The sequence below is a fragment of the Notolepis coatsorum genome, assembly GCF_963971535.1.
Source record: "Notolepis coatsorum genome assembly, chromosome: 1".
Lineage (NCBI taxonomy): Eukaryota > Metazoa > Chordata > Actinopteri > Aulopiformes > Paralepididae > Notolepis > Notolepis coatsorum.
In genome coordinates, this window is record NC_140165.1 from 321,003,950 (window position 1) to 321,028,385 (window position 24,436).

General features: G+C 44.9%; 1 protein-coding gene across 1 annotated transcript in view; it reads right to left on the reverse strand.

Annotated features, from left to right (window-relative positions):
* Positions 1-87: 87 nt before the first annotated feature.
* Positions 88-24,436, reverse strand: part of LOC311226606 (A disintegrin and metalloproteinase with thrombospondin motifs 15-like) — a gene marked incomplete at its 5' end in the record, with an annotated part of 25,571 nt that continues 1,222 nt past the window's right edge. Inside the window, 6 exons of the mRNA XM_084312025.1 lie at positions 88-1,193; positions 5,391-5,566; positions 10,912-11,087; positions 14,314-14,491; positions 16,956-17,242; positions 19,706-19,873. Coding sequence (XP_084168151.1) covers positions 383-1,193; positions 5,391-5,566; positions 10,912-11,087; positions 14,314-14,491; positions 16,956-17,242; positions 19,706-19,873 — 1,796 coding nt within the window. The 3' untranslated portion in view covers positions 88-382. The remainder of the gene's footprint in view (positions 1,194-5,390; positions 5,567-10,911; positions 11,088-14,313; positions 14,492-16,955; positions 17,243-19,705; positions 19,874-24,436) is intronic.

The window sequence follows — 24,436 nt, forward strand, 5'->3', positions numbered from 1 at the left end:
GTAAAGCTCCAAAGTTTACATTATTTTGGGATACGCCCACCTCCGTGGAAACCCTGGACGCCGATGTTAACGCCTCATCATCCCACTCATCACGGTCGGGCCTTCGTGGTCTGTTTGACTTCCGTTTCCATGACGATGCTCGCAATATTCCGTATATATATATATATATATATATATACACACGGGCGTATCGGTAATCGGGTTATGGAAATGCACGTAAACACCGTATCCTGTCTATGACCTTGATATTAGCAAACATCCAGGATATTAATGTGCACGTAAACGCACTCTGTTCGACATCCTGTACCGTTGGCAGGTTCTGGCAGGTTCCAAACGGGGTTCTAACGGGTTCTAGCGGGTTCTAGCGGGTTCTAACGGGCTCCTAACAGGGCTTCAGGCTGCACAGGTCCAGCTCCTGAGGCTTCCTCCTGCCGGAGCAGTGGTCCCTGGGCAGAGTCGGGCCGCTCTGGGCCGCGCAGCAGCGCAGCGCTCGCCGCTTGAAGCCCCGCCCGCAGCTCTTGGAGCACTGAGACCACGCCCCCGCCTCCCACACGGGGCAGGGGTCCCCGCACGCCCTCACGGCCGCGGGCCTGCCGGCGCTCTCGCAGTCCTCCGCCGGACGCCCCCCGCCCCCGCCCCCCCCCTGGCACGACACCGGCCTCTCCTGCAGCCCGCGGCCGCAGCTCACCGAGCACTGCTCCCACCCCGCCGTCACCCAGCGGCTGGCGGGGGGCCTCTTGTCCAGCGGCCCCTGCTGGGCCTTCGGCGGCGCGGCGCCGTCCACCTTGTCCCCGGCGTCCAGCACGCTGTTCTGCGCCGCGCGCCCGCGCCCCCCCCCCTCCTTCTTCGCCTTCCTGCTCTCCTCCTTGGCGATGTAGAAGGAGTAGCGCACCCTGGGGGGGGTCATCCGGCCCACGGAGAGCACCTCCACCGTCAGCGCCTCCCCCAGGGGCCGGGCGGCCTGCAGGACCTCCGTGGCGCCGCCGGTGCCGCTGTAGCGGAGCAGGCTGCCGGCCACCAGCAGGTGGCGCTCCACCGTGGACACCACGTAGTTGCCGTTGAGCAGGTAGCGGCCGTGGCGGTTCTTCAGCGCCAGGTAGTTGTCGTCCTGCACCAGGCCCTGGTAGCCGCGCTGCCTCACGTCCACGTTGGAGGCGCCGGCCGGCAGCATCACGATGAAGTTGTACCCGTGTCTGGGGGGGGGGCACACAGAGAGAGGGGGGTGGGGCACGGTTAGGGATGGGATGGGTACCGAATTCGGTACTTTTGAGGTACCGAACCGAAACTACCGAGTATCGAATCAAGTGAGATACCAAAAAAAATAAATAAAAAAAAATCTTTTTTTACTTTTTTTATTTTTATTTTTTTACTTTTTTCCTTTTCGTGTCAACGTTCACACACACAATATATGCTTACCTAGGATTTGACTTGATTCAACAACAAAGCAGTCGGAGCAATGACAAGCCGAAAACTGTCGAGATTGTAGTTATTTGAAGTTTGGATATTTTTTTTTTTACGACTGAGGTAGGTAAATTAAATTTCTTGAGACTAAAGTACCGAAAAAAGGTACCGTTGGGTACCGGTATCAATTCAAATGTGAAAGGTACCCATCCCTAGGTACGGTGCATTTATATTATAACTCTTTTATCCAAAGCGCTTTACAATTTCAGGGCATGGGGTTGTCTTCCATGTGACATGTGAGCCAATAATGATAATAATGTTGGGTAATGCAATATGTTACGTTACCTTAGATTTGTATATATTTAGATATCATTTGTTTGTGTGTTAATGTTGGTACGTCGTGCTATGTTTTAATTGTATTTTATGTTTTAATTTTGTAATGTTTTAACGTCGTCTCGGACCCCGGGGAGACTAGTTGACGTCTCGGCCTCAGCTAATGGGGATCCTTTGCTAATAAACAAATAAATACATATATTTGCTCCTCACATTTGTGCCCGTTCGCTCTCACACGTTCACACGTTCACCCCACCGACGGCAGCGCCAGGTGCCGACCTGCTCATCGGGAGCAGTTAGGGGTTAAGTGGTTTGCTCAAGGACCCGTCGACACGCTGCCCGGGAGGAGGAGCGGGAATTGAACCAGGAACCTCCAGATTACCAGACGACTGCTCTACCTCCCACTGTCGCCCCCCCCCCCCCCCCCCCCCCCCCATACTTGTTCATTCTTCACTGTTTCATACTTTTCGCACATTACTGCCCAAATATTCCATCCCACTGTGTTGTTATTAGTGTTTATTATACAATTGTACAGCCCTAGCCTATTTTATTTCATAATTATATTATATTCTATTGTGCTTCTATTTTAATTAAATGTTATCTTATTCTACCTTCTATTTCATTCTACCGTAATAGTCTGTCAGTTAATGTCCTTATTCTGATTCTGATTCTGACTGAATAGCTGGAAAATGTTTTTTGTGAAAAGCATTTTTGATAATGATAGATTTATTTGAACAGACGACAGAAATAGGTTGTTGTAAAAACAGAAATGTTCTGGATTAAATGGTGAGACAATCTGTATTGGTGTTGGACATCTGAATGACAATGATGATGTGAATTTGAGACTGAACAAGTAATAAATTCCATTTCAATTCCATTTTCTATTCTTGATGATAAAATAATTATCTTTACGTATTATCTATCAACTCAATCAATCTAACTGCGCTCATTTAAATGGGCGTACCCAAGGCTTACTGTACCTTAAACACGATGAACAAGTTCAACTATTACATTACAAACAGCCTCAATTAACATATTTCATAATCGCTTTAAACAAAATGGAAAGGTCACTTTAAACGAATGAGGAATATAAAGGTCACTTTAAGGAAAGAACCGATGTGGTTCTTGTATAGTATAGTTTAGATATAGCAAGTATAGCATAATGACAGAGTTAAAACTGTATATTGTATAGTATAGTGTACATAGAACCCAGTGCCTTCTCAGGAATTTAGCATGTCTATTTTTATCATGCACATCTTATGTCTTCTTATTACCTGTTTTTTATGTCTATTTTATTATTTAGTATTATTGTACAATCGATGCGGGCATGACCACCCGCGTTTCACTGTATGCCCTGGTATGTATGTGACAAATAAACCTCTTGAATCTTGAATCTTGGTTGAGAAGGCGGCTTTGATTATCACGTTGTGTTTAGTAAACAGAACAGTGAAATGTTTCTCTCTCCTCTGCGCCGCTGACACTAAAGGAACACTTCTGATCTGGACCGGGCTCGGAGGAATGTTCCACGTCAACATCACGGTTTATAAATAGCTCTGGATGCGTCGATACCGATACTGGAATGTTGATATCAGGCTGATAATGGGCTAATATAGGGTATCTGTGTTTTGGGAGAATTGCCCGATATGTAGTAACTAGGGATGTCCCGATCCGATCACGTGATCGGGATTGGGGCCGATCACGTGATTTTCCGAAGATCGGGATCGGCAAAAAATTACTAAAAAAAATCTGGATTTTTTTTTTTTCGACAAACATGACCATGTTCACGTCTTAAACTCATACTGAGGCCTTAGTTTTGGTTTTAAATTGCATATCATCATTCATTTATTTATTGTCACACAGAGCAGACGAATTTTGCCAAAACAAACCAATAGTATCCAGCTGCAGAACAGTGGACCAGCCACACTCTCAGACCCAAACGCATTTCCTTTGATTTATTTATACATCAAATGATTTATAGGATTGCAATGCCTCGCTTGAATGAAGTTAACTTTTCACCTGGATAACGTCAACATTCAGGGTGAATGTAATGTGAGAAATTGGGATAAAAAAAAGAAAAAATAAATTTTATCGGATCGGGAGCAAAAAAATGTGATCGGGACATCCCTAGTAGTAACGTGCAACATGTCATAAACAAAAGGATAACTTTACTTACTCATAGTATATTTAGATTCTAGTGTTTAATGTAACCATATTTATTGTAATGTATAATATAAATGATACTATACAGACCCTCATCTGCACCTTTAATCACACTGCCTACTTGCTCATATATTCAGAGTTAATCATATTGTTTATACTGCCTATTTTTATTTTTAACTTTTCTACTACACTATAATTTTATTGCCTGTATTTATGTCTTCTACTATTACCCTGCCCATACCTGTACCCTCCTCCCCCCGCGCCTCTGGAACAGTCTACCTGTTAATATCAGGTCTGCCCGGTCACTCGCCACTTTTAAAAACACATCTTTTCAGCCTGGCTTTCTAAATCCCTTGTACATATATGTTTTAAATGGCTTGATATGGTTTTTTAACTATTGTACCTTGATTTGTTATGCAACCTGTTCAGCACTTCGTCAACTGCTGTTGTTTAAAATGTGCTATACAAATAAAATGTACTTGACTTGACTTGAGGTCCAGTCCTCCTCATAACCCCTTTAGACCTACAACGCCTGCTAATAATGCATCATAGGGAGGTGCAGTGGTTACTTCCTGGTCTATAGGGAGGTGTAGTGGTTACTTCCTGGTCTATAGGGAGGTGTAGTGGTTACTTCCTGGTCTATAGGGAGGTGTAGTGGTTACTTCCTGGTCTATAGGGAGGTGTAGTGGTTACTTCCTGGTCTATAGGGAGGTGTAGTGGTTACTTCCTGGTCTATAGGGAGGTGTAGTGGTTACTTCCTGGTCTATAGGGAGGTGCAGTGGTTACTTCCTGGTCTATAGGGAGGTGTAGTGGTTACTTCCTGGTCTATAGGGAGGTGTAGTGGTTACTTCCTGGTCTATAGGGAGGTGTAGTGGTTACTTCCTGGTCTATAGGGAGGTGTAGTGGTTACTTCCTGGTCTATAGGGAGGTGTAGTGGTTACTTCCTGGTCTATAGGGAGGTGTAGTGGTTACTTCCTGGTCTATAGGGAGGTGTAGTGGTTACTTCCTGGTCTATAGGGAGGTGTAGTGGTTAGGTCATTGCTGTTTCCGGCCGGTCCACCATCTTGAAAACGCAATGTAATTCCCCATTGCCCATTTCTAAATCGTCTCGTCTAAAACAAATAAAGCATGAACATTTGCACGGTGTACCTTTCTGTGCGTATTCATCCACAATCTATAGCTCAACATGAAAATATTCGCAATTAATCGTAAAAAAAAAGTTGCCGAATTTTATTTCAACCAAAAATGCTTAAACAATAATGTTAGTGATAGAAGGGAACAAATTTTGTGCAAAAATGGAAAGCTTTCCAATGTTCATGAGGCAGAACTGTTACAATAGCCGATAATCCATTTTCCCCAAAGATAAATCCCTAAACCGGTGGTGGACCTCGCGGGCGGGCGCTCCAGAGTGACGTCAGACTACACCTCCCTGTATAGCCTGTACTGTATATAGACACAAAATGTGCTTCCCGGTTTCAACGGGTTAATGAACTCACATGGGTTTGGTGAACAGGCCGGACACCTTCTTGCAGTTCTGGTTGTCTCCGCCGCAGACGCCACACTTGTCGAACTTCTTGTTGGAGCTGAGTCTCCCGTCACAGCCGGCCTTGATGCACCTCCCCTGGACGCACACAGCCGACGTGTCGGGGGAGCAGGGCGTCCCGTCCACCACCTGCAGACGCACGCCGGTTTAGATATCAGAGCTCACCCCCTCCCCTCTCCCCATTGTCCCCTATCCTGTGCCCCCCCCCCCACTTGACCCATCTTATGGGGCTCCCCCTCCCCTTTCTCACTATAAAGGGCTCCTCCCGACACCATTCACTCTTCTCTTCCCAGGTGATTTCAGCTGATCACCTGGGCGAAAGCCACTCAACCGTGTATCTAACTATCTTGTATATAATTGATCTATCTGGCTAATAAATCGTATTGACCAGACTCAGTTGACTGAGTACGTTATTCATGATACATATGATCAGCCTTGGGTTATACAATGTCATATTTATGTGTGTGAGAGAGAGAGAGTGGGAGAGAGAGGGGGGGAGGGGGTGTAGATGGAGAGAGAGAAAGAGAGTCTGACAGAGAGAGACGGAAAGACAGAATGGGAAAACGTAGAGAGACAGGGTGAAAGAGAGAGAGAGAAGGAGCAAGGCTCTCTTGTTCTTTTATCAATCTCAATAAACAACATTCAAAATAGTTCTGCTCAGACTGTAGAAGAGAAAAGCCACTAAGAAGAGAGAGTAGAGAGTATCTTCTATGAAGAGAGAGTAGAGAATATCTTCTAAGAAGAGAGAGTATCTTCTAAGAAGAGAGAGTAGAGCGTATCTTCTAAGAAGAGAGAGTAGAGAGTATCTTCTAATAAGAGAGAGTAGAGTATCTTCTAAGAAGAGAGAGTAGAGTATCTTCTAAGAAGAGAGTAGAGTATCTTCTAAGAAGAGAGAGTAGAGAGTATCTTCTATGAAGAGAGAGTAGAGTATCTTCTAAGAAGAGAGAGTAGAGAGTATCTTCTAAGAAGAGAGAGTAGAGAGTATCTTCTAAGAAGAGAGAGTAGAGAGTATCTTCTATGAAGAGAGAGTAGAGTATCTTCTAAGAGAGTAGAGAGTATCTTCTAAGAAGAGAGAGTAGAGTATCTTCTAAGAGAGTAGAGAGTATCTTCTAAGAAGAGAGTAGAGAGTATCTTCTATGAAGAGAGAGTAGAGTATCTTCTAAGAGAGTAGAGAGTATCTTCTAAGAAGAGAGAGTAGAGTATCTTCTATGAAGAGAGTAGAGTATCTTCTAAGAAGAGAGAGTAGAGAGTATCTTCTAAGAAGAGAGAGTAGAGTATCTTCTAAGAAGAGAGTAGAGAGTATCTTCTAAGAAGAGAGAGTAGAGAGTATCTTCTAAGAAGAGAGAGTAGAGTATCTTCTAAGAAGAGAGAGTAGAGAGTATCTTCTAAGAAGAGAGAGTAGAGAGTATCTTCTATGAAGAGAGAGTAGAGTATCTTCTAAGAAGAGAGAGTAGAGAGTATCTTCTAAGAAGAGAGAGTAGAGTATCTTCTAAGAAGAGAGAATAGAGAGTATCTTCTATGAAGAGAGAGTAGAGTATCTTCTAAGAAGAGAGAGTAGAGAGTATCTTCTAAGAAGAGAGAGTAGAGTATCTTCTATGAAGAGAGAGTAGAGTATCTTCTAAGAAGAGAGAGTAGAGTATCTTCTAAGAAGAGAGAATAGAGAGTATCTTCTATGAAGAGAGAGTAGAGTATCTTCTAAGAAGAGAGAGTAGAGAGTATCTTCTAAGAAGAGAGAGTAGAGTATCTTCTATGAAGAGAGAGTAGAGTATCTTCTAAGAAGAGAGAGTAGAGAGTATCTTCTAAGAAGAGAGAGTAGAGAGTATCTTCTAAGAAGAGAGAGAGTAGAGTATCTTCTAAGAAGAGAGAGTAGAGAGTATCTTCTAAGAAGAGAGAGTAGAGAGTATCTTCTAAGAAGAGAGAGTAGAGAGTATCTTCTATGAAGAGAGAGTAGAGTATCTTCTAAGAAGAGAGAGAGTAGAGTATCTTATAAGAAGAGAGAGTAGAGTATCTTCTAAGAAGAGAGAGAGTAGAGTATCTTCTAAGAAGAGAGAGTAGAGTATCTTCTAAGAAGAGAGAGTAGAGAGTATCTTCTATGAAGAGAGTAGAGAGTATCTTCTAATAAGAGAGAGTAGAGTATCTTCTAAGAAGAGAGAGTAGAGAGTATCTTATAAGAAGAGAGAGTAGAGTATCTTCTATGAAGAGAGAGAGTAGAGTATCTTCTAAGAGAGAGTAGAGAGTATCTTCTAAGAAGAGAGAGTAGAGAGTATCTTCTAAGAAGAGAGTAGAGAGTATCTTCTAAGAAGAGAGAGTAGAGAGTATCTTCTAAGAGAGAGTAGAGTATCTTCTAAGAAGAGAGAGTAGAGTATCTTCTAAGAAGAGAGTAGAGAGTATCTTCTAAGAAGAGAGAGTAGAGTATCTTCTAAGAAGAGAGTAGAGAGTATCTTCTAAGAAGAGAGAGTAGAGTATCTTCTAAGAAGAGAGAGTAGAGAGTATCTTCTAAGAAGAGTGTAGAGAGTATCTTCTAAGAAGAGAGAGTAGAGAGTATCTTCTAAGAAGAGAGAGTAGAGTATCTTCTAAGAAGAGAGAGTAGAGAGTATCTTCTAAGAAGAGTGTAGAGAGTATCTTCTAAGAAGAGAGAGTAGAGTATCTTCTAAGAAGAGAGTAGAGAGTATCTTCTAAGAAGAGAGAGTAGAGTATCTTCTAAGAAGAGAGTAGAGAGTATCTTCTAAGAAGAGAGAGTAGAGTATCTTCTAAGAAGAGAGTAGAGAGTATCTTCTAAGAAGAGAGAGTAGAGAGTATCTTCTAAGAAGAGAGAGTAGAGAGTATCTTCTAAGAAGAGAGAGTAGAGTATCTTCTAAGAAGAGAGTAGAGAGTATCTTATAAGAAGAGAGAGTAGAGTATCTTCTATGAAGAGAGAGAGTAGAGTATCTTCTAAGAGAGAGTAGAGAGTATCTTCTAAGAAGAGAGAGTAGAGAGTATCTTCTAAGAAGAGAGTAGAGAGTATCTTCTAAGAAGAGAGAGTAGAGAGTATCTTCTAAGAGAGAGTAGAGTATCTTCTAAGAAGAGAGAGTAGAGTATCTTCTAAGAAGAGAGTAGAGAGTATCTTCTAAGAAGAGAGAGTAGAGTATCTTCTAAGAAGAGAGTAGAGAGTATCTTCTAAGAAGAGAGAGTAGAGTATCTTCTAAGAAGAGAGAGTAGAGAGTATCTTCTAAGAAGAGTGTAGAGAGTATCTTCTAAGAAGAGAGAGTAGAGAGTATCTTCTAAGAAGAGAGAGTAGAGTATCTTCTAAGAAGAGAGAGTAGAGAGTATCTTCTAAGAAGAGTGTAGAGAGTATCTTCTAAGAAGAGAGAGTAGAGTATCTTCTAAGAAGAGAGTAGAGAGTATCTTCTAAGAAGAGAGAGTAGAGTATCTTCTAAGAAGAGAGTAGAGAGTATCTTCTAAGAAGAGAGAGTAGAGTATCTTCTAAGAAGAGAGTAGAGAGTATCTTCTAAGAAGAGAGAGTAGAGAGTATCTTCTAAGAAGAGAGTAGAGAGTATCTTCTAAGAAGAGAGAGTAGAGAGTATCTTCTAAGAAGAGAGAGTAGAGAGTATCTTCTAAGACAGTGGTTCCCAAACTGTGGTGCGCGTGTGGTAAAAAAAAAAAAAAAATCTTAGTCAAACCTTTAGTATTATGGATATTAAACATGCTGGCAGAGTATTGTCGTGAACATTTTAATTAAATAAAGAAATTCCCTATCCATAGTCGCCGTGGGAAGAGATAAAATAAAAAATTAAATCTGTGCACGGAGACCAGCAACAATTTTTTCTAACAGAAACCCATTGGGGGGTGCGTCAGCTAGGTCGGGAGGTGACAGGGGGTGCACGGCCAAAAAGGTTTGGGAACCGCTGTTCTAAGAAGAGAGTAGAGAGTATCTTCTAAGAAGAGAGAGTAGAGTATCTTCTAAGAAGAGAGAGAGTAGAGAGTATCTTCTAAGAAGAGAGAGTAGAGTATCTTCTAAGAAGAGAGAGTAGAGAGTATCTTCTATGAAGAGAGAGTAGAGAGTATCTTCTAAGAAGAGAGAGAGTAGAGTATCTTCTAAGAAGAGAGAGTAGAGTATCTTCTATGAAGAGAGAGTAGAGTATCTTCTAAGAAGAGAGTAGAGTATCTTCTAAGAAGAGAGAGTAGAGTATCTTCTATGAAGAGAGAGTAGAGAGTATCTTCTAAGAAGAGAGAGTAGAGAGTATCTCTAAGAAGAGAGAGTAGAGAGTATCTCTAAGAAGAGAGAGTAGAGAGTATCTCTAAGAAGAGAGTAGAGAGTATCTTCTAAGAAGAGAGAGTAGAGAGTATCTTCTATGAAGAGAGAGTAGAGTATCTTCTAAGAGAGTAGAGAGTAGCTTCTAAGAGAGAGTAGAGTATCTTCTAAGAGAGAGTAGAGTATCTTCTAAGAGAGAGTAGAGAGTATCTTCTAAGAAGAGAGTAGAGTATCTTCTAAGAAGAGAGTAGAGAGTATCTTCTAAGAAGAGAGAGTAGAGAGTATCTTCTAAGAAGAGAGTAGAGCGTATCTTCTAAGAAGAGAGTAGAGAGTATCTTCTAAGAAGAGAGTAGAGTATCTTCTAAGAAGAAAGTAGAGAGTATCTTCCGCATCACTGAGCTTTTGGCTTCTAACTGATGTAAGCAGCTTGTTTCTGTGCTGGTTGCGTAAATACTGGCTGACAAATCACAGCTGTGAAGTGATACTGTCCCTAGATACACTCCCCCCCCCCTCCCCGTCCCCCCTACACCCCCCCACCCCCTACACCCCCCCAACCTCCACTCCCCCAGACCAACACAGTGTTCCTTCTTTTACCATTCACACACCCCCTTCTCTCTCTCTCTCTCTCTCTCTCTCTCTCTCTCTCTCTCTCTCTCTCTCTCTCTCTCTCTCTCTCTCTCTATCTCTCTCTCTCTCTCTCTCTATCTCTCTCTCTCTCTCTCTCTCTCTCTCTCTCTCGCTCTCTCTCTATCTCTCTCTTTCAATCTCTCACTCTCTTTGTCTCTCTCTCTGTCTCTCTCTCTCCTCTCTTTCTCTATCTCTGTCTCTCTCTCACTCTCTTTGTCTCTCTCTCTGTCTCTCTCTCCTCTCTTTCTCTATCTCTGTCTCTCTCTCACTCTCTTTGTCTCTCTCTGTGTCTCTCTCTCACTCTATTTGTCTCTCTCTCTCTCTCTCTCTCGCTCTCTCTCTATCTCTCTCTTTCTCTCTCTCACTCTCTTTGTCTCTCTCTATGTCTCTCTCTCTCCTCTCTTTCTCTATCTCTGTCTCTCTCTCACTCTCTTTGTCTCTCTCTCTGTCTCTCTCTCCTCTCTTTCTCTATCTCTGTCTCTCTCTCACTCTCTCTTTCTCTCTCTCTCTCTCTCTCTCTCTCTCTCTCTCCCCACACGTTCCAGTGCTCTCTCGTCCTGCTCGCCCCTGAAGCACCAGCCCTCATGTACACTTCCCACCCCTGGGAGTAGCGTACCTTGGGAGCGAGCACGTAGAAGTATCCAGTCCCGTTGGCGCGGCAGATGAGCTTGCACTTGTCCTTGGGCGAGACCCCGGAGTACTTGGGCACCCAGACCACGGAGGCGCTGAGGCGGTTGGTGTTCAGGTTGAAGCCGTTGAAGGTCTCGCACTGCTCCTCGCGGAAGCTCCTCGCTGAGGACGGCAGGAGACAAGCAGGCCGTGAACAAAGGAGGGCCTGTTAACTGGGGATATCTGATATTGGCTTTTTTATTTTTATTTTTTTAAGATTTTTTTTTTGGCGTTTTTATCGCTTTATTTCTACTGGGCAGTCCAGTAGGGAGAGACAGAGGAGGAATGGGAGACAGAGTGGGGGGAAGACATTCGGGAAATAACGACGGGTTCGGGAGTCGAACCCGGGTCGGCCGTGTCGCGGCTGAGCGCGCTATGTGGTTCGCCACTGGGACGCCCGATATTGGCTTTTTTACTGATATCCGATATACCGATATTGTCCAACTCTTAATTTCCGATACCGATATCAACCGATACCGATATATGCAGGGTTCCCCCCCCCCCCCCCCAAAAACACAACATTATGCATACTTCTCACAATAAATAAAATAAAAATTTGTTCTTACTTGCTTGCCTGGGTAAATAAAGGTTAAATAAATGTAAAAAATATTTATTTTAAAACCGATACCGATAATTTCCGATATTACATTTTAATGCCAATATCGGCCGATAATATCGGACATACCTACTATTAACCCTTTCACTACCACACTACAGAAGGTTAACCCCTTTCACTGCGACAATAATAACTTTATTTATATAGCACTTTTCATACAGAAGTTGCAGTTCAAAGTGCTTCACAACAGTGAAAAATACAGGCATAAGCGAGCGTACAAAAGATGGAGAGGTAGCAAGGTGAGGTAAACCACAGTGTTTCACATTAGGATTTCATTCAGTAATACAAATAATAAAAATAGAATAGACAGAGTAAATAAAAGTGTGGTTTGATTCAGTTTAAAATAGGCTAAAAATGATAAAATAGAACAGACATACAACAGGGTATTTAACATACAACCGAGCAGAGCATCAGTAAAAAGTAAAAAGTGTGCAGTGAGATCAAATTAGCATAGAACCAACAGGGTAAGACAAGTGCAGGTAAAGTGCAATTTGTGTCGGGATGTCCCCGATGTTTCATTTAAATGCCTGAGCAAAGAGATAGGTTTTAAGCTGTCTTTAGAAGATGTCTAGCGAGTTGGCTTCCCTGATGTTTTTGAGCAGTTTGTTCCACAGTTTTTGGGCGTAGTTGATAAAGGCTGCATCACCGATCCTCTTTTGGCTGTTTCTGGGAGCCTCTAGTAGTCCAGCAGCTGATGATCGCAGTGTTCTTGCTGGTGTGTAATTTATTAGAGTGTTGGCGATGTAGCTAGGTCCCTGTCCATTTAGAGCTTTGTATGTAAGGAGGAGGACCTTAAAGTCAATTCTAAATGTTACAGGAAGCCAGTGTAAAGCAGCTAAGACTGGACTAATTTGCTCTCTCCTTTTATAATTTATAATAATTATAATTATAATAATTTAGGACCTGCTCCGAGGTCATCAATTGGCACACATGCGATGCATGCATGCAATTCGTATCTGCGATTAACCCATCCCGTCGTCCTTCCCCCCCAAGGGCAGCCGGGAGCAGACGGGCACAACGTGAGCCGCGCCAGGGGACCAATCCAAGTGCTCCTGTCCGTCTTCGTCAAGGACGCCACAGCGTTAGCGATCTTGTTGTTGTGCATGTTTTTCCATTGGGTTTTATCTTATGGTTCTAGTTAGCAGTCAGGCTGCAGAGTTTTGGATTAGCTGAAGCCTCTCTGTGGTTTTCTTAGGGAGACCTGTGAAAAGTGCATTACAGTAGTCTAACCGGCTAGATATGAATGCATGAATTAGCTTCTCAGCATCGTTTTGATTCATAAATGGTCGTACCTTTGCTATATTTCTGAGATGGAAGAACGATGTTTTGGTCACTTTGTTAATATGAGAATTGAAGTTCAGTTCTGAATCTATGATAACCCCGAGACTTGTGACCTCAGATTTGATCCAAGGTGTTAGAAGGTTAACCCTTTCACTGCCACACGACAAAGGGTTAAGATGTTAGATCCTAATATGAAAAGCAATACCTTGACTTTGTCTATTTTGCTGCTATCTATTTTATACTTATTTTATGTCTGCACTTTTTGGTCGATTTTGTGCTCATTCTATGCCTTGTCTTTTTTACGGCTGTGAAGCACTTTGAGCTGCAATTCTTGTATGAAAGGTGCTATACAAATACAGTTTATTAATATTATTATTATTATTATTATTATTATTATTATTATTATTATTATTATTATTATTATTATTATTATTATTATTATTATAGCAAGCTGTTAGCAAACAGAAGCCTGTACCTACAAGGCTTCTTATGACATGTGGTTATATCACAGAATCCACTCAACAAGTTTATATATTTACACCTATATCACTGTTGTCTGGCAAAGATTTTGTATAGCTGTTTTTTTTCGTGCTAATATTTCATATAAGTTTACGTTTATTTAATAAATAAAAAAAATTATGATTTCTTTACCCAGGCACAGTGCACATTAATCAATATCTTCAGTTTCCACATCAATGTAAATGTGCCACAATTAGCTAATGAGCTCGTTTTCATCTGCAGTCCCAGTCTGCATGTCTTTATGGTCATATATATCGCCGTTGTGAATATTTAATATATGGCTGTTGTCGGGCGAATATTTCATAACTCTGATGATCTGTATTTAAAGTGAACGTGGTCGTTTACACGCAGAGTAAGTTTCACGACATTATGACCCAGAACCTGTAACGTGGAATTCCAAAATGTATTGGGTGTTAACCCTTTCACTGCCACACTACCATACGGTTAACCCTTTCACTGCGACAATACAGAAGGTTAACCCTTTCACTGCCGCACTACCAAATGGTTAACCCTTTCACTGCGACAATACAGAAGGTTAACCCTTTCACTGACACGCGACAACGGGTTAACCCTTTCACCACCACACTACTTCTGTAGTGTGATAGTAAAGGGTTAACCTTCTGTAGTGTGGTAGTGAAAGGGTGTTAACACTAGCACAGCCATGGAGAAAATGCCACTAATTCCCGCCAGGAACGGGTCAGATGACCCGACAGCTTATATGAGAAATATGAGAAAAATAAACAGTGTAAACTATATAATTACCTCTGAATATAAAAATATGAGGTTTACCACAATGAAATGTAGGTTTGAGTGACATAAAAAAAAAATATATATATATATATATATTATCCTTTTTTTTATTTCTTTTTTTTGGATGGAAGAGCCACACATTGACGGGCAAAGAGCCACATGCGGCCCGCGAGCGGAGCTCACCTGAGGCGGGGCAGGGGTCCAGGTGGCAGGAGCGGTACTTGACACGGAGGCCGGTGCAGTATTTGCCCCCGTGTTGTGGCACAGGGCTGTGGCACTCCCTCCGCGCCAGCTGCACGCCGCCCCCACAGCTCCGCGAGCACTCCCCGTACCCGGCCCACTTCCCCCAGCCGCCGTCCACCTGGAGGACACACACGGCATCACACCTCAGCAGCGTGTCACACAACCCCCCCCCCATGCACAGTTTCCTCCCCCTCAAATGTATATATTCTCTTTTAGAAACTCTGTCTGTAAATAAACAGTACTGTATATTTGTGTGTCATAAATGTCATGATATATATCTGTATATCTGTATGTTGTGCATGTCATAAATGTTATGAATTGAAAATGGGGGACCCTGATGTAAACAAGACGAAAGTCTTTCTCTGGTCTGCATCCCCTTAACAATTGTGTGTATTGAGCCGTACTGTATTGTACCCATTCTGCAATCTGTTAATAAAATGTTCAATCAATCAATCAATCAATCAATCAATCGAGCTCACATACTGTATCTATGATCACGTGTGTTCTTGATCAAGCAGTTCTCTCTGCCACATTTCTGCGCGGCGGTGGAGAAGGTGTTTGGAAAAGCACGATGTCACTGTTCCACTGTTTACTATCCAGTAACGAGACACCGGCTCATTACATTCTTGTGAATATATTTCTCGTAGATCAACGCGGCGCGTAGCAACCGGTGTTTCTTCCAACATGGAAGAGAGATGGGCCTTCTATTACAAAGCCATTACTTAGTTCAGTTGCCGGTGCAACGTAACACTGGGCCGGGCCGGGTGGGGGGGGGGGGGGGCCGGGTGGTGACTGATGAGGGGGTCCAGACACATATCTACACTGCAAAAAGAAAACGTGTTTTTAACGGGGAAATTCACTGTATTATTTTACAGATGATTTTTTTTTTTTTTTTTTTTTTTGTAAATGCCATAAAAATACAGTCAATGACTTTTTTTTTTTTTTTTTACTTTGACCAGTCAGCTGGTTCTTTTAGCGTTTATCGCTTTTTCTGGTCAAGCATGACCGACAGAAACAGGTTGAATGGGGTATAGATCGGGGGAAAGACACTCTGAGAAAATACGGCGAGTCCGGGAGTCGAACTCGTGTACCCCAGATCCGTGACGCGCACGGTTGTCCCCGACGCCGAAATAGCGTCCGAGGTACGCGGTGAGCTACTGGAGCTACCCTGTCAATTACTTTTTATCAAAAGAATATTAACCAATAAAGGTTGTAATCGGTAAATTGATTTAATAAGAAATTATCTTATTTTTTTTGTTTACAGGATTATTCCATTGCATCTTGAATGTTCATTGAATTACATTTAATAATATGTTAAAAACACCTCAAAATAAAAAAAATAAATTCTGTAAATTAATTGCTTTTCCACTTTATTTTTATTGGGGTATTTTACTGTAATTTGACATTAAGTATTTGGTGTGTGTGTGTGTGTTACCTTGGTGTGTGTGTGTGTGTGTGTTACCTTGGTGTGTGTGTGTGTGTGTGTTACCTTGGTGTGTGTGTGTGTGTGTGTGTGTGTGTTACCTTGGTGTGTGTGGTGGTGTTCTCACCTTGGTGTGTGTGTGTGTGTTACCTTGGTGTGCGTTGGTGTGTGTGTTGGTGTTCTCACCTTGGTGTGTGTGTGGGTGTGTGTGTGTGTGTGTGTTACCTTGGTGTGTGTGTGTGTGTGTGTGTGTGTGTGTGTGTGTGTTACCTTGGTGTGTGTGTGTGTGTGTGTTACCTTGGTGTGTGTGTGTGTGTTACCTTGGTGTGTGTGTGTGTGTTACCTTGGTGTGTGTGTGTGTGTGTTACCTTGGTGTGTGTGTGTGTGTTACCTTGGTGTGTGTGTGTGTGTGTTACCTTGGTGTGTGTGTGTGTGTGTTACCTTGGTGTGTGTGTGTGTGTTACCTTGGTGTGCGTGTGTGTGTTACCTTGGTGTGTGTGGTGGTGTGTGTGTGTGTGTTACCTTGGTGTGTGTGGTGGTGTGTGTGTGTGTGTTACCTTGGTGTGCGTGGTGGTGTGTGTGTGTGTGTTACCTTGGTGTGTGTGTGTGTGTGTGTTACCTTGGTGTGTGTGTGTGTGTGTTACCTTGGTGTGTGTGTGTGTGTTACCTTGGTGTGCGTGTGTGTGTTACCTTGGTGTGTGTGGTGGTGTGTGTGTGTGTGTTACCTTGGTGTGTGTGGTGGTGTGTGTGTGTGTGTTACCTTGGTGTGCGTGGTGGTGTGTGTGTGTGTGTTACCTTGGTGTGTGTGTGTGTGTGTGTTACCTTGGTGTGTGTGTGTGTGTGTTACCTTGGTGTGTGTGTGTGTGTTACCTTGGTGTGCGTGTGTGTGTTACCTTGGTGTGTGTGTGTGTGTTACCTTGGTGTGTGTGTGTGTGTGTTACCTTGGTGTGTGTGGTGGTGTGTGTGTGTGTGTTACCTTGGTGTGTGTGGTGGTGTGTGTGTGTGTGTTACCTTGGTGTGTGTGGTGGTGTGTGTGTGTGTGTTACCTTGGTGTGCGTGGTGGTGTGTGTGTGTGTGTTACCTTGGTGTGTGTGTGTGTGTGTGTGTGTGTGTGTGTGTGTGTGTGTGTGTGTGTGTTACCTTGGTGTGTGTGTGTTACCTTGGTGTGTGTGGTGGCGTTCTTGTCGGCGCAGGCCCCCTGGTAGCAGATCTTGCCGCTGCCTCCGCAGCCGGTGCCGTCCGCCCAGGGGAAGTGTCGGGTCTGACACACCAGCTGCCCGCGGGCCTTGCCCGTGCACCACAGCTTGGAGCAGGGGTGCATGTAGGGGCAGGGCTTGGAGCCCACGCCGAAGGCCAGCTCGCACTGCCGGTGGAGGCTGTAGCCGGCGCCGGGGAGGGTGGGGGGGAGGGAGAGCTGCTTCTGGGGCTGGTCCAGCAGACAGTCCCCTGCAGGGGGGGGGGGGGGGGGGGGGAACCAGACCATAATTACGGGGATATCAGATTGCAATCACAGGCGCAGGTGGCCAGGTGTGTACTTAGAGCCCACTGTTCAGCGTTTTAAAACAACAACTACTACTGTCTTATATTATTATCTCAAACGCCGCCCTCTTTTTTTGATCCTCCAATCACAACTGTGGCTCTCCTGAAAGATGGCCGAGGAATGAGGGCGGAGCTTGGAACGGGTCGCTTGTGCACTCGAGTTCTGTGTCTTACTGACTGAGACGGCCTTAAAGGAACACGCCAACTTTTTTTGGGAATTCGCTTATTTGCCATCTACCCTGGAGTTAGACAAGCGGATACATTACACACCCTGTTCTTCTCTGTGCGTGCGTTATTAGGCTTATTAGGGAACATCTGCACCGTTAGCCTAGCTTAGCGTCATTCACTGGAAGTAGGTGTGCCAGTGTAGCCTAGTTCCCAACAGTCACGAAATACACTCCAAATACAACTCCAAAACGTTCCTGTGAACATGTTGTGACCTGTGTGTATTTACCACGTGGAGAAATAAATAAATAAAACATTTGACATTTTTGTTTTCTAAGCAGATATATACTCTGAACTATTTTTTTGGACAGTGATTTCATCACCTCAAAAGCCCAGATTTAAAAATATATATATATTTCTCCACGTGGTAAATACACAGAATTCTGATTCTTCCCTAATGTCGGCTTTCAGAAGATATTCATTGAACATGCATTTAACATTTGTGAAACAACGAAGATTCAACTACTGTACATGTAGCTGAGGTCAAAAATAAATGTGGACCAATTCATAGTATTGATCACTGACATCTTGGTCACAAACAACAGGTGATGTTACCAAAGGGTATCAATGAGCTGTAACATTGATCCATATTGTATCCAATGAGCTGTAACATTGATCCATATTGTAACCAATGAGCTGTAACATTGATCCATATTGTAACCAATGAGCTGTAACATTGATCAATATTGTATCCAATGAGCTGTAACATTGATCCATATTGTATCCAATGAGCTGTAACATTGATCCATATTGTAACCAATGAGCTGTAACATTGATTCATATTGTATCCAATGAGCTGTAACATTGATCCATATTGTATCCAATGAGCTATAACATTGATCCATATTGTATCCAATGAGCTGTAACATTGATCCATATTCAATGGCTAAGTGATGCAGTGGGCAAGGCGCTCGCCACTAACGCAGGAGATGCTGGGTTCGAGCCCAGCTCTCGTCGTTGCTACCAGCTTGGCTGGTCGTTCATACTAACACAATTGGCAGTGTTAGGGGTGGGAAAGCTGGTGGGTGGGGATTGGACGTTGTGGACAGTGACTCCTACAGGTCGGTTGGTGCGCGTGTACAGCAGAATCAGGAAGTAACGGGGGCAGCGTGAGCCTCCCACGCGTTAGTCCTCGCCACTGAGAGATTGCGCTGTTCAGGTGAAAAGATGCGACAGCTGCCTCCTCGTGTACCGGAGGGGACACGTGATGCAAGGCTTGGTCCTCACTACAGCCGACCAGTGGGAGGCATGGTCTAGCAACGTTCGAGACAGGGGAGGGGCGAATTGAAGGGAGAATTGGCGAGGCCGAAATTGGGATGGGAGAAAAATGGAAAAAATAAGGAGAAAAAGTGGATAAAAACCCGCCCATACCCATGCTGATTGGTCCTTGTGCAAGACTAGAAAGCGGGGATCTTTGATTAAACCCCTGCTATCAGAAGAACAGACAGTCAGAGTGACCAGCTACAGAAGACGGCCACAAACGATAGTACGAGTGATGAAGAGGACGAGCCGGTCGTCGTGGATGGACAAGACGAGCACCCATGGCCCCATCTCCCTGAAATGTTCTCTTTGGCCGCAGTCAGCACAGATTCTTACAGAATAAAGTGTCTCCTTTGCCTCCCCCGATCCCATGAAATCTCTGCCCTCAAAAATGTATACTTTTTAGTACTTGAGTACATTTAAAAGTAGAAACTTTTTTTACTTTTACTCAAGTGTGTTTTTAGCCAGATACTCTGACTTTTACTTGAGTAAGACTTTGAGACGGTACCCATACTTTCACTTAAGTATAATCTCTGGGTACTTTTTACACCCCTGGTATTATTATTAGTATTAGCCCATTCAGCCATTGGTGAAAAGCAAACGTTAACTTTGACTCAAACCAGGACCGGGCGGGCAATCAGCCGTGATGGTCTCTCCACACGGACCGCCTGCCTTCGAGGCCACATGCAGCCACTTTGACTTTCACGGCCAATCACTCCAGACCCTCGGAGACACGAGCCACAGACATGTGGACCCGAAACACCGCTGGTTCACATCCAACACACAACGCACCGCGGAGCGAGGCCACAATTAGCACGAGTTCACGTGAGTTCAACGTTTTTGGATGTTGGGGGGGACGACACACACAGGAAGTAGTTTACTCACCGTGACCTCTGTCCAGGAACTCGGTGATGATGGCGGCGCTGCAGACGGACCAGGGCCGCGTCCTGTCGATCTGGATCAGCGTGGGCGACATCATGTGGTTGTCCCGCAGCTTGCCGAACACGTCCTCGCACACCTTCACGTTGTCGTGCGGCATGTTGAACACGTGACCTGGAGCGGGGAGAGAACCACAGGGTCACCACGAGGTCACCAGGCGGTTATTAAAGTGATCGCTGGTCCCACGGGGGACGTCGTGAGAAGTGTGGCTTGTGTTCGTCCTTCAGACGTCATGAGAAGCGTGGCTTGTGTTCGTCCTTCAGACGTCATGAGAAGTGTGCGTTGTGTTCGTCCTTCAGACGTCATGAGAAGTGTGCGTTGTGTTCGTCCTTCAGACGTCATGAGAAGTGTGCGTTGTGTTCGTCCTTCAGACGTCATGAGAAGCGTGCGTTGTGTTCGTCCTTCAGACGTCATGAGAAGTGTGCGTTGTGTTCGTCCTTCAGACGTCATGAGAAGTGTGCGTTGTGTTCGTCCTTCAGACGTCATGAGAAGTGTGCGTTGTGTTCGTCCTTCAGACGTCATGAGAAGTGTGCGTTGTGTTCGTCCTTCAGACGTCATGAGAAGTGTGCGTTGTGTTCGTCCTTCAGACGTCATGAGAAGTGTGCGTTGTGTTCGTCCTTCAGACGTCATGAGAAGTGTGCGTTGTGTTCGTCCTTCAGACGTCATGAGAAGCGTGGCGCGTTGTGTTCGTCCTTCAGACGTCATGAGAAGTGTGCGTTGTGTTCGAGGAAAACGCTGAAATGGTTTATTATGGCACAATATAGCGGGCCTTGCACGGAATGTTTGTGTAGCTGTCTCTCTCCCTTCCAACATGGCCGCCTATAAACCTTGATAACCGCGTTGGAAATAAAAGGTCACATTTCCGTGCAACGTTAGAGAAGTGCATCCGTTATCGGCTCTATTCTATTTTCAATCTTTGAAAATGTTCTTATGTACCCCAGTTGCTATTGCATGTACTTATTTGTGTTTCATTACACCTATGTACATGCTTACCAACTGTTTCGCCTGTTTCACTGCAACACTACTATCACCGGCATCTAAGAAGGGAGATCCCCCCTTGAACGGCCCTTCTAAGGTTTCTCTCCTCCACATTGCCTGTGGTGCTTTTTTCCTATTGCTAGGTTTTTAGTGAGTTTTTCCTTACCTTCGCGTGGGGTATGTTGCATTTATTAAATTTACATTTTACTTTGGATTTCATGGTGTTTTTGTTTTGTTCTTGATTTATTGTGATGTTTCTTCTTGACTTGTTTAAAGAAGACGTGTCCGGCCCATGGGGACATTAACGTGTGTTGTTGGGCCTTAAAGAAGACGTGTCCGGCCCATGGGGACATTAACGTGTGTTGTCGGGCCTTAAAGAAGACGTGTCCGGCCCATGGGGACATTAACGTGTGTTGTCGGGCCTTAAAGAAGACGTGTCCGGCCCATGGGGACATTAACGTGTGTTGTCGGGCCTTAAAGAAGACGTGTCCGGCCCATAGGGACATTAACGTGTGTTGTCGGGCCTTAAAGAAGACGTGTCCGGCCCATGGGGACATTAACGTGTGTTGTCGGGCCTTAAAGAAGACGTGTCCGGCCCATGGGGACATTAACGTGTGTTGTCGGGCCTTAAAGAAGACGTGTCCGGCCCATGGGGACATTAACGTGTGTTGTCGGGCCTTAAAGAAGACGTGTCCGGCCCCATGGGGACATTAACGTGTGTTGTCGGGCCTTAAAGAAGACGTGTCCGGCCCATGGGGACATTAACGTGTGTTGTCGGGCCTTAAAGAAGACGTGTCCGGCCCATGGGGACATTAACGTGTGTTGTCGGGCCTTAAAGAAGACGTGTCCGGCCCCATGGGGACATTAACGTGTGTTGTCGGGCCTTAAAGAAGACGTGTCCGGCCCATGGGGACATTAACGTGTGTTGTCGGGCCTTAAAGAAGACATGTCCGGCCCCATGGGGACATTAACGTGTGTTGTCGGGCCTTAAAGAAGACGTGTCCGGCCCATGGGGACATTAACGTGTGTTGTCGGGCCTTAAAGAAGACGTGTCCGGCCCATGGGGACATTAACGTGTGTTGTCTGGCCTTAAAGAAGACGTGTCCGGCCCATGGGGACATTAACGTGTGTTGTCGGGCCTTAAAGAAGACGTGTCCGGCCCATGGGGACATTAACGTGTGTTGTCGGGCCTTAAAGAAGACGTGTCCGGCCCATGGGGACATTAACGTGTGTTGTCGGGCCTTAAAGAAGACGTGTCCGGCCCATGGGGACATTAACGTGTGTTGTCGGGCCTTAAAGAAGACGTGTCCGGCCCATGGGGACATTGACGTGTGTTGTCGGGCCTTAAAGAAGACGTGTCCGGCCCATGGGGACATTAACGTGTGTTGTCTGGCCTTAAAGAAGACGTGTCCGGCCCCATGGGGACATTAACGTGTGTTGTCGGGCCTTAAAGAAGACGTGTCCGGCCCATGGGGACATTAACGTGTGTTGTCGGGCCTTAAAGAAGACGTGTCCGGCCCCATGGGGACATTAACGTGTGTTGTCGGGCCTTAAAGAAGACGTGTCCGGCCCATGGGGACATTAACGTGTGTTGTCGGGCCTTAAAGAAGACGTGTCCGGCCCATGGGGACATTAACGTGTGTTGTCGGGCCTTAAAGAAGACATGTCCGGCCCCATGGGGACATTAACGTGTGTTGTCGGGCCTTAAAGAAGACGTGTCCGGCCCATGGGGACATTAACGTGTGTTGTCGGGCCTTAAAGAAGACGTGTCCGGCCCATGGGGACATTAACGTGTGTTGTCGGGCCTTAAAGAAGACGTGTCCGGCCCCATGGGGACATTAACGTGTGTTGTCGGGCCTTAAAGAAGACGTGTCCGGCCCATGGGGACATTAACGTGTGTTATCGGGCCTTAAAGAAGACGTGTCCGGCCCCATGGGGACATTAACGTGTGTTGTCGGGCCTTAAAGAAGACGTGTCCGGCCCATGGGGGGGGCGGACCGGGATGGGGGGGGGAACGGACCGGGTGGGGGGGGACGGACCGGGTGGGGGGGAACGGACCGGGTGGGGGGGGGGGGGGTACCGGGTGGGGGGGAACGGACCGGGTGGGGGAGGGGGGATAGTGACTGATGAGGAGGTGCACACTACAGCAAAGCTTCTATCTCGAACAGCCATCTGAATCCTCATGGGGTTGATTTGAGAATGACGCCGGTGTTGCTCGGGGAGAACGCAGGTATGCAAAGCGGAATGTTTTGCATGGAATATGTCCACGTATTATTATTATTATCATTATTATTAACAAGGCTGAGAGAGGAATTCCGTTCCCAAGGAAACCACTTCATTCCTCCCTCACACCACGAACATGTAACGCTGTTAAGAGAAGGGGGAAAAAAATCATAAACGATGACTTCACAGATCAGTGTTGAGCGGTGGGACGGGATCATTCTGAAGGGAAATTGTATAATTACTTCATATAAGTGGGGCAGTGTAAACCAATGCCTCCCCTGAGCCCCCCTCCCCCCCTCCCCCCCTCCCTCCCTCCCTCCGGCATCTGGTAATACTTTCACATCTGGTCTCCAGCACCCCCCCCCCCCCCCCCCCCCCAACCCTTTTCTTTTCACAGCCTTTCAACCTGCGATGATTGAAAACACTTGATAGCGACTGTCACTTGTTGTATCATTAATAACACATTAATAACACGTTAATAACACATTAGTAACACGTTAATAACACGCCGGCCTCGACCGTAAGGCCTTATTAGTGTCAGCCGTTTAATTGCATCAAAGAATGAACGGAGAGACGGAGAGAGTTCCAGCTCAGTGCCTACCGATGTATATTACAACCCCCCCCCCCCCCCCCCCCCTCCATATCTGACAGATAGAGTTGGTCATGTGTTCGTCCACATGCATGTGTGTCAAAAGGCCCGGGGCCAGTTTATGTACGGGCAGACTATGAATACATTCTTCGGTCAAATTAAAACTACCATTTTGAGCCTGGAGGTTATGAACAGTGCTCGGATAAGACACACATGGTGCAAAGAGTGTGTTGGCATGGATATTATCCTATAATACCCTGACCTATGACCCATGACCTATGACCTATGACAGGGCACCAGAGAGTGGAACGAACTTCACCACCACAGTTAGGGCAGCAGCCGAAACAGGACCAATCTTATGCCGTCGACTAAAAACACACTATATCTGAAATTAAAAAAAATGTATTAAAAGAAATAACCTTACTAGTATTATGTAAGGTTAAGGAAAACTCCAACATTTTAGGAAATTAGCTTATTTGGCATCTACCCTGGAGTTAGACAAGAAGATACATACCTTTTTTCTTCTCTGTGCGTGTAGTAGGAGTAGAAAGACGTGCACCGTTAGCCTAGCTTAGCGTCAGTCACTGGAAGTAGGTTCCTCCATTAGCCTAGTTCCCAACGTCTTCCTACTCCTACTGCACGCACAGAGAAGAAAAAGGTTTGTGTCTTCTTGTCTAACTCCAGGGTAGATGGCAAATAAGCAAATTTCCCAAAATGTTGGAGTTTTCCTTTAAATAACCTTCTATTATCATGCACTTTTCCAAAAAAGAATATTCCTTGTCTATATTACTACCTACTGTACTAATACTGTATGTCTCTACTACTATGCACTCAACACTGCAGCACGTTTCAACACTGTTTGATTCAGATTCAGATTCAGATTCCTT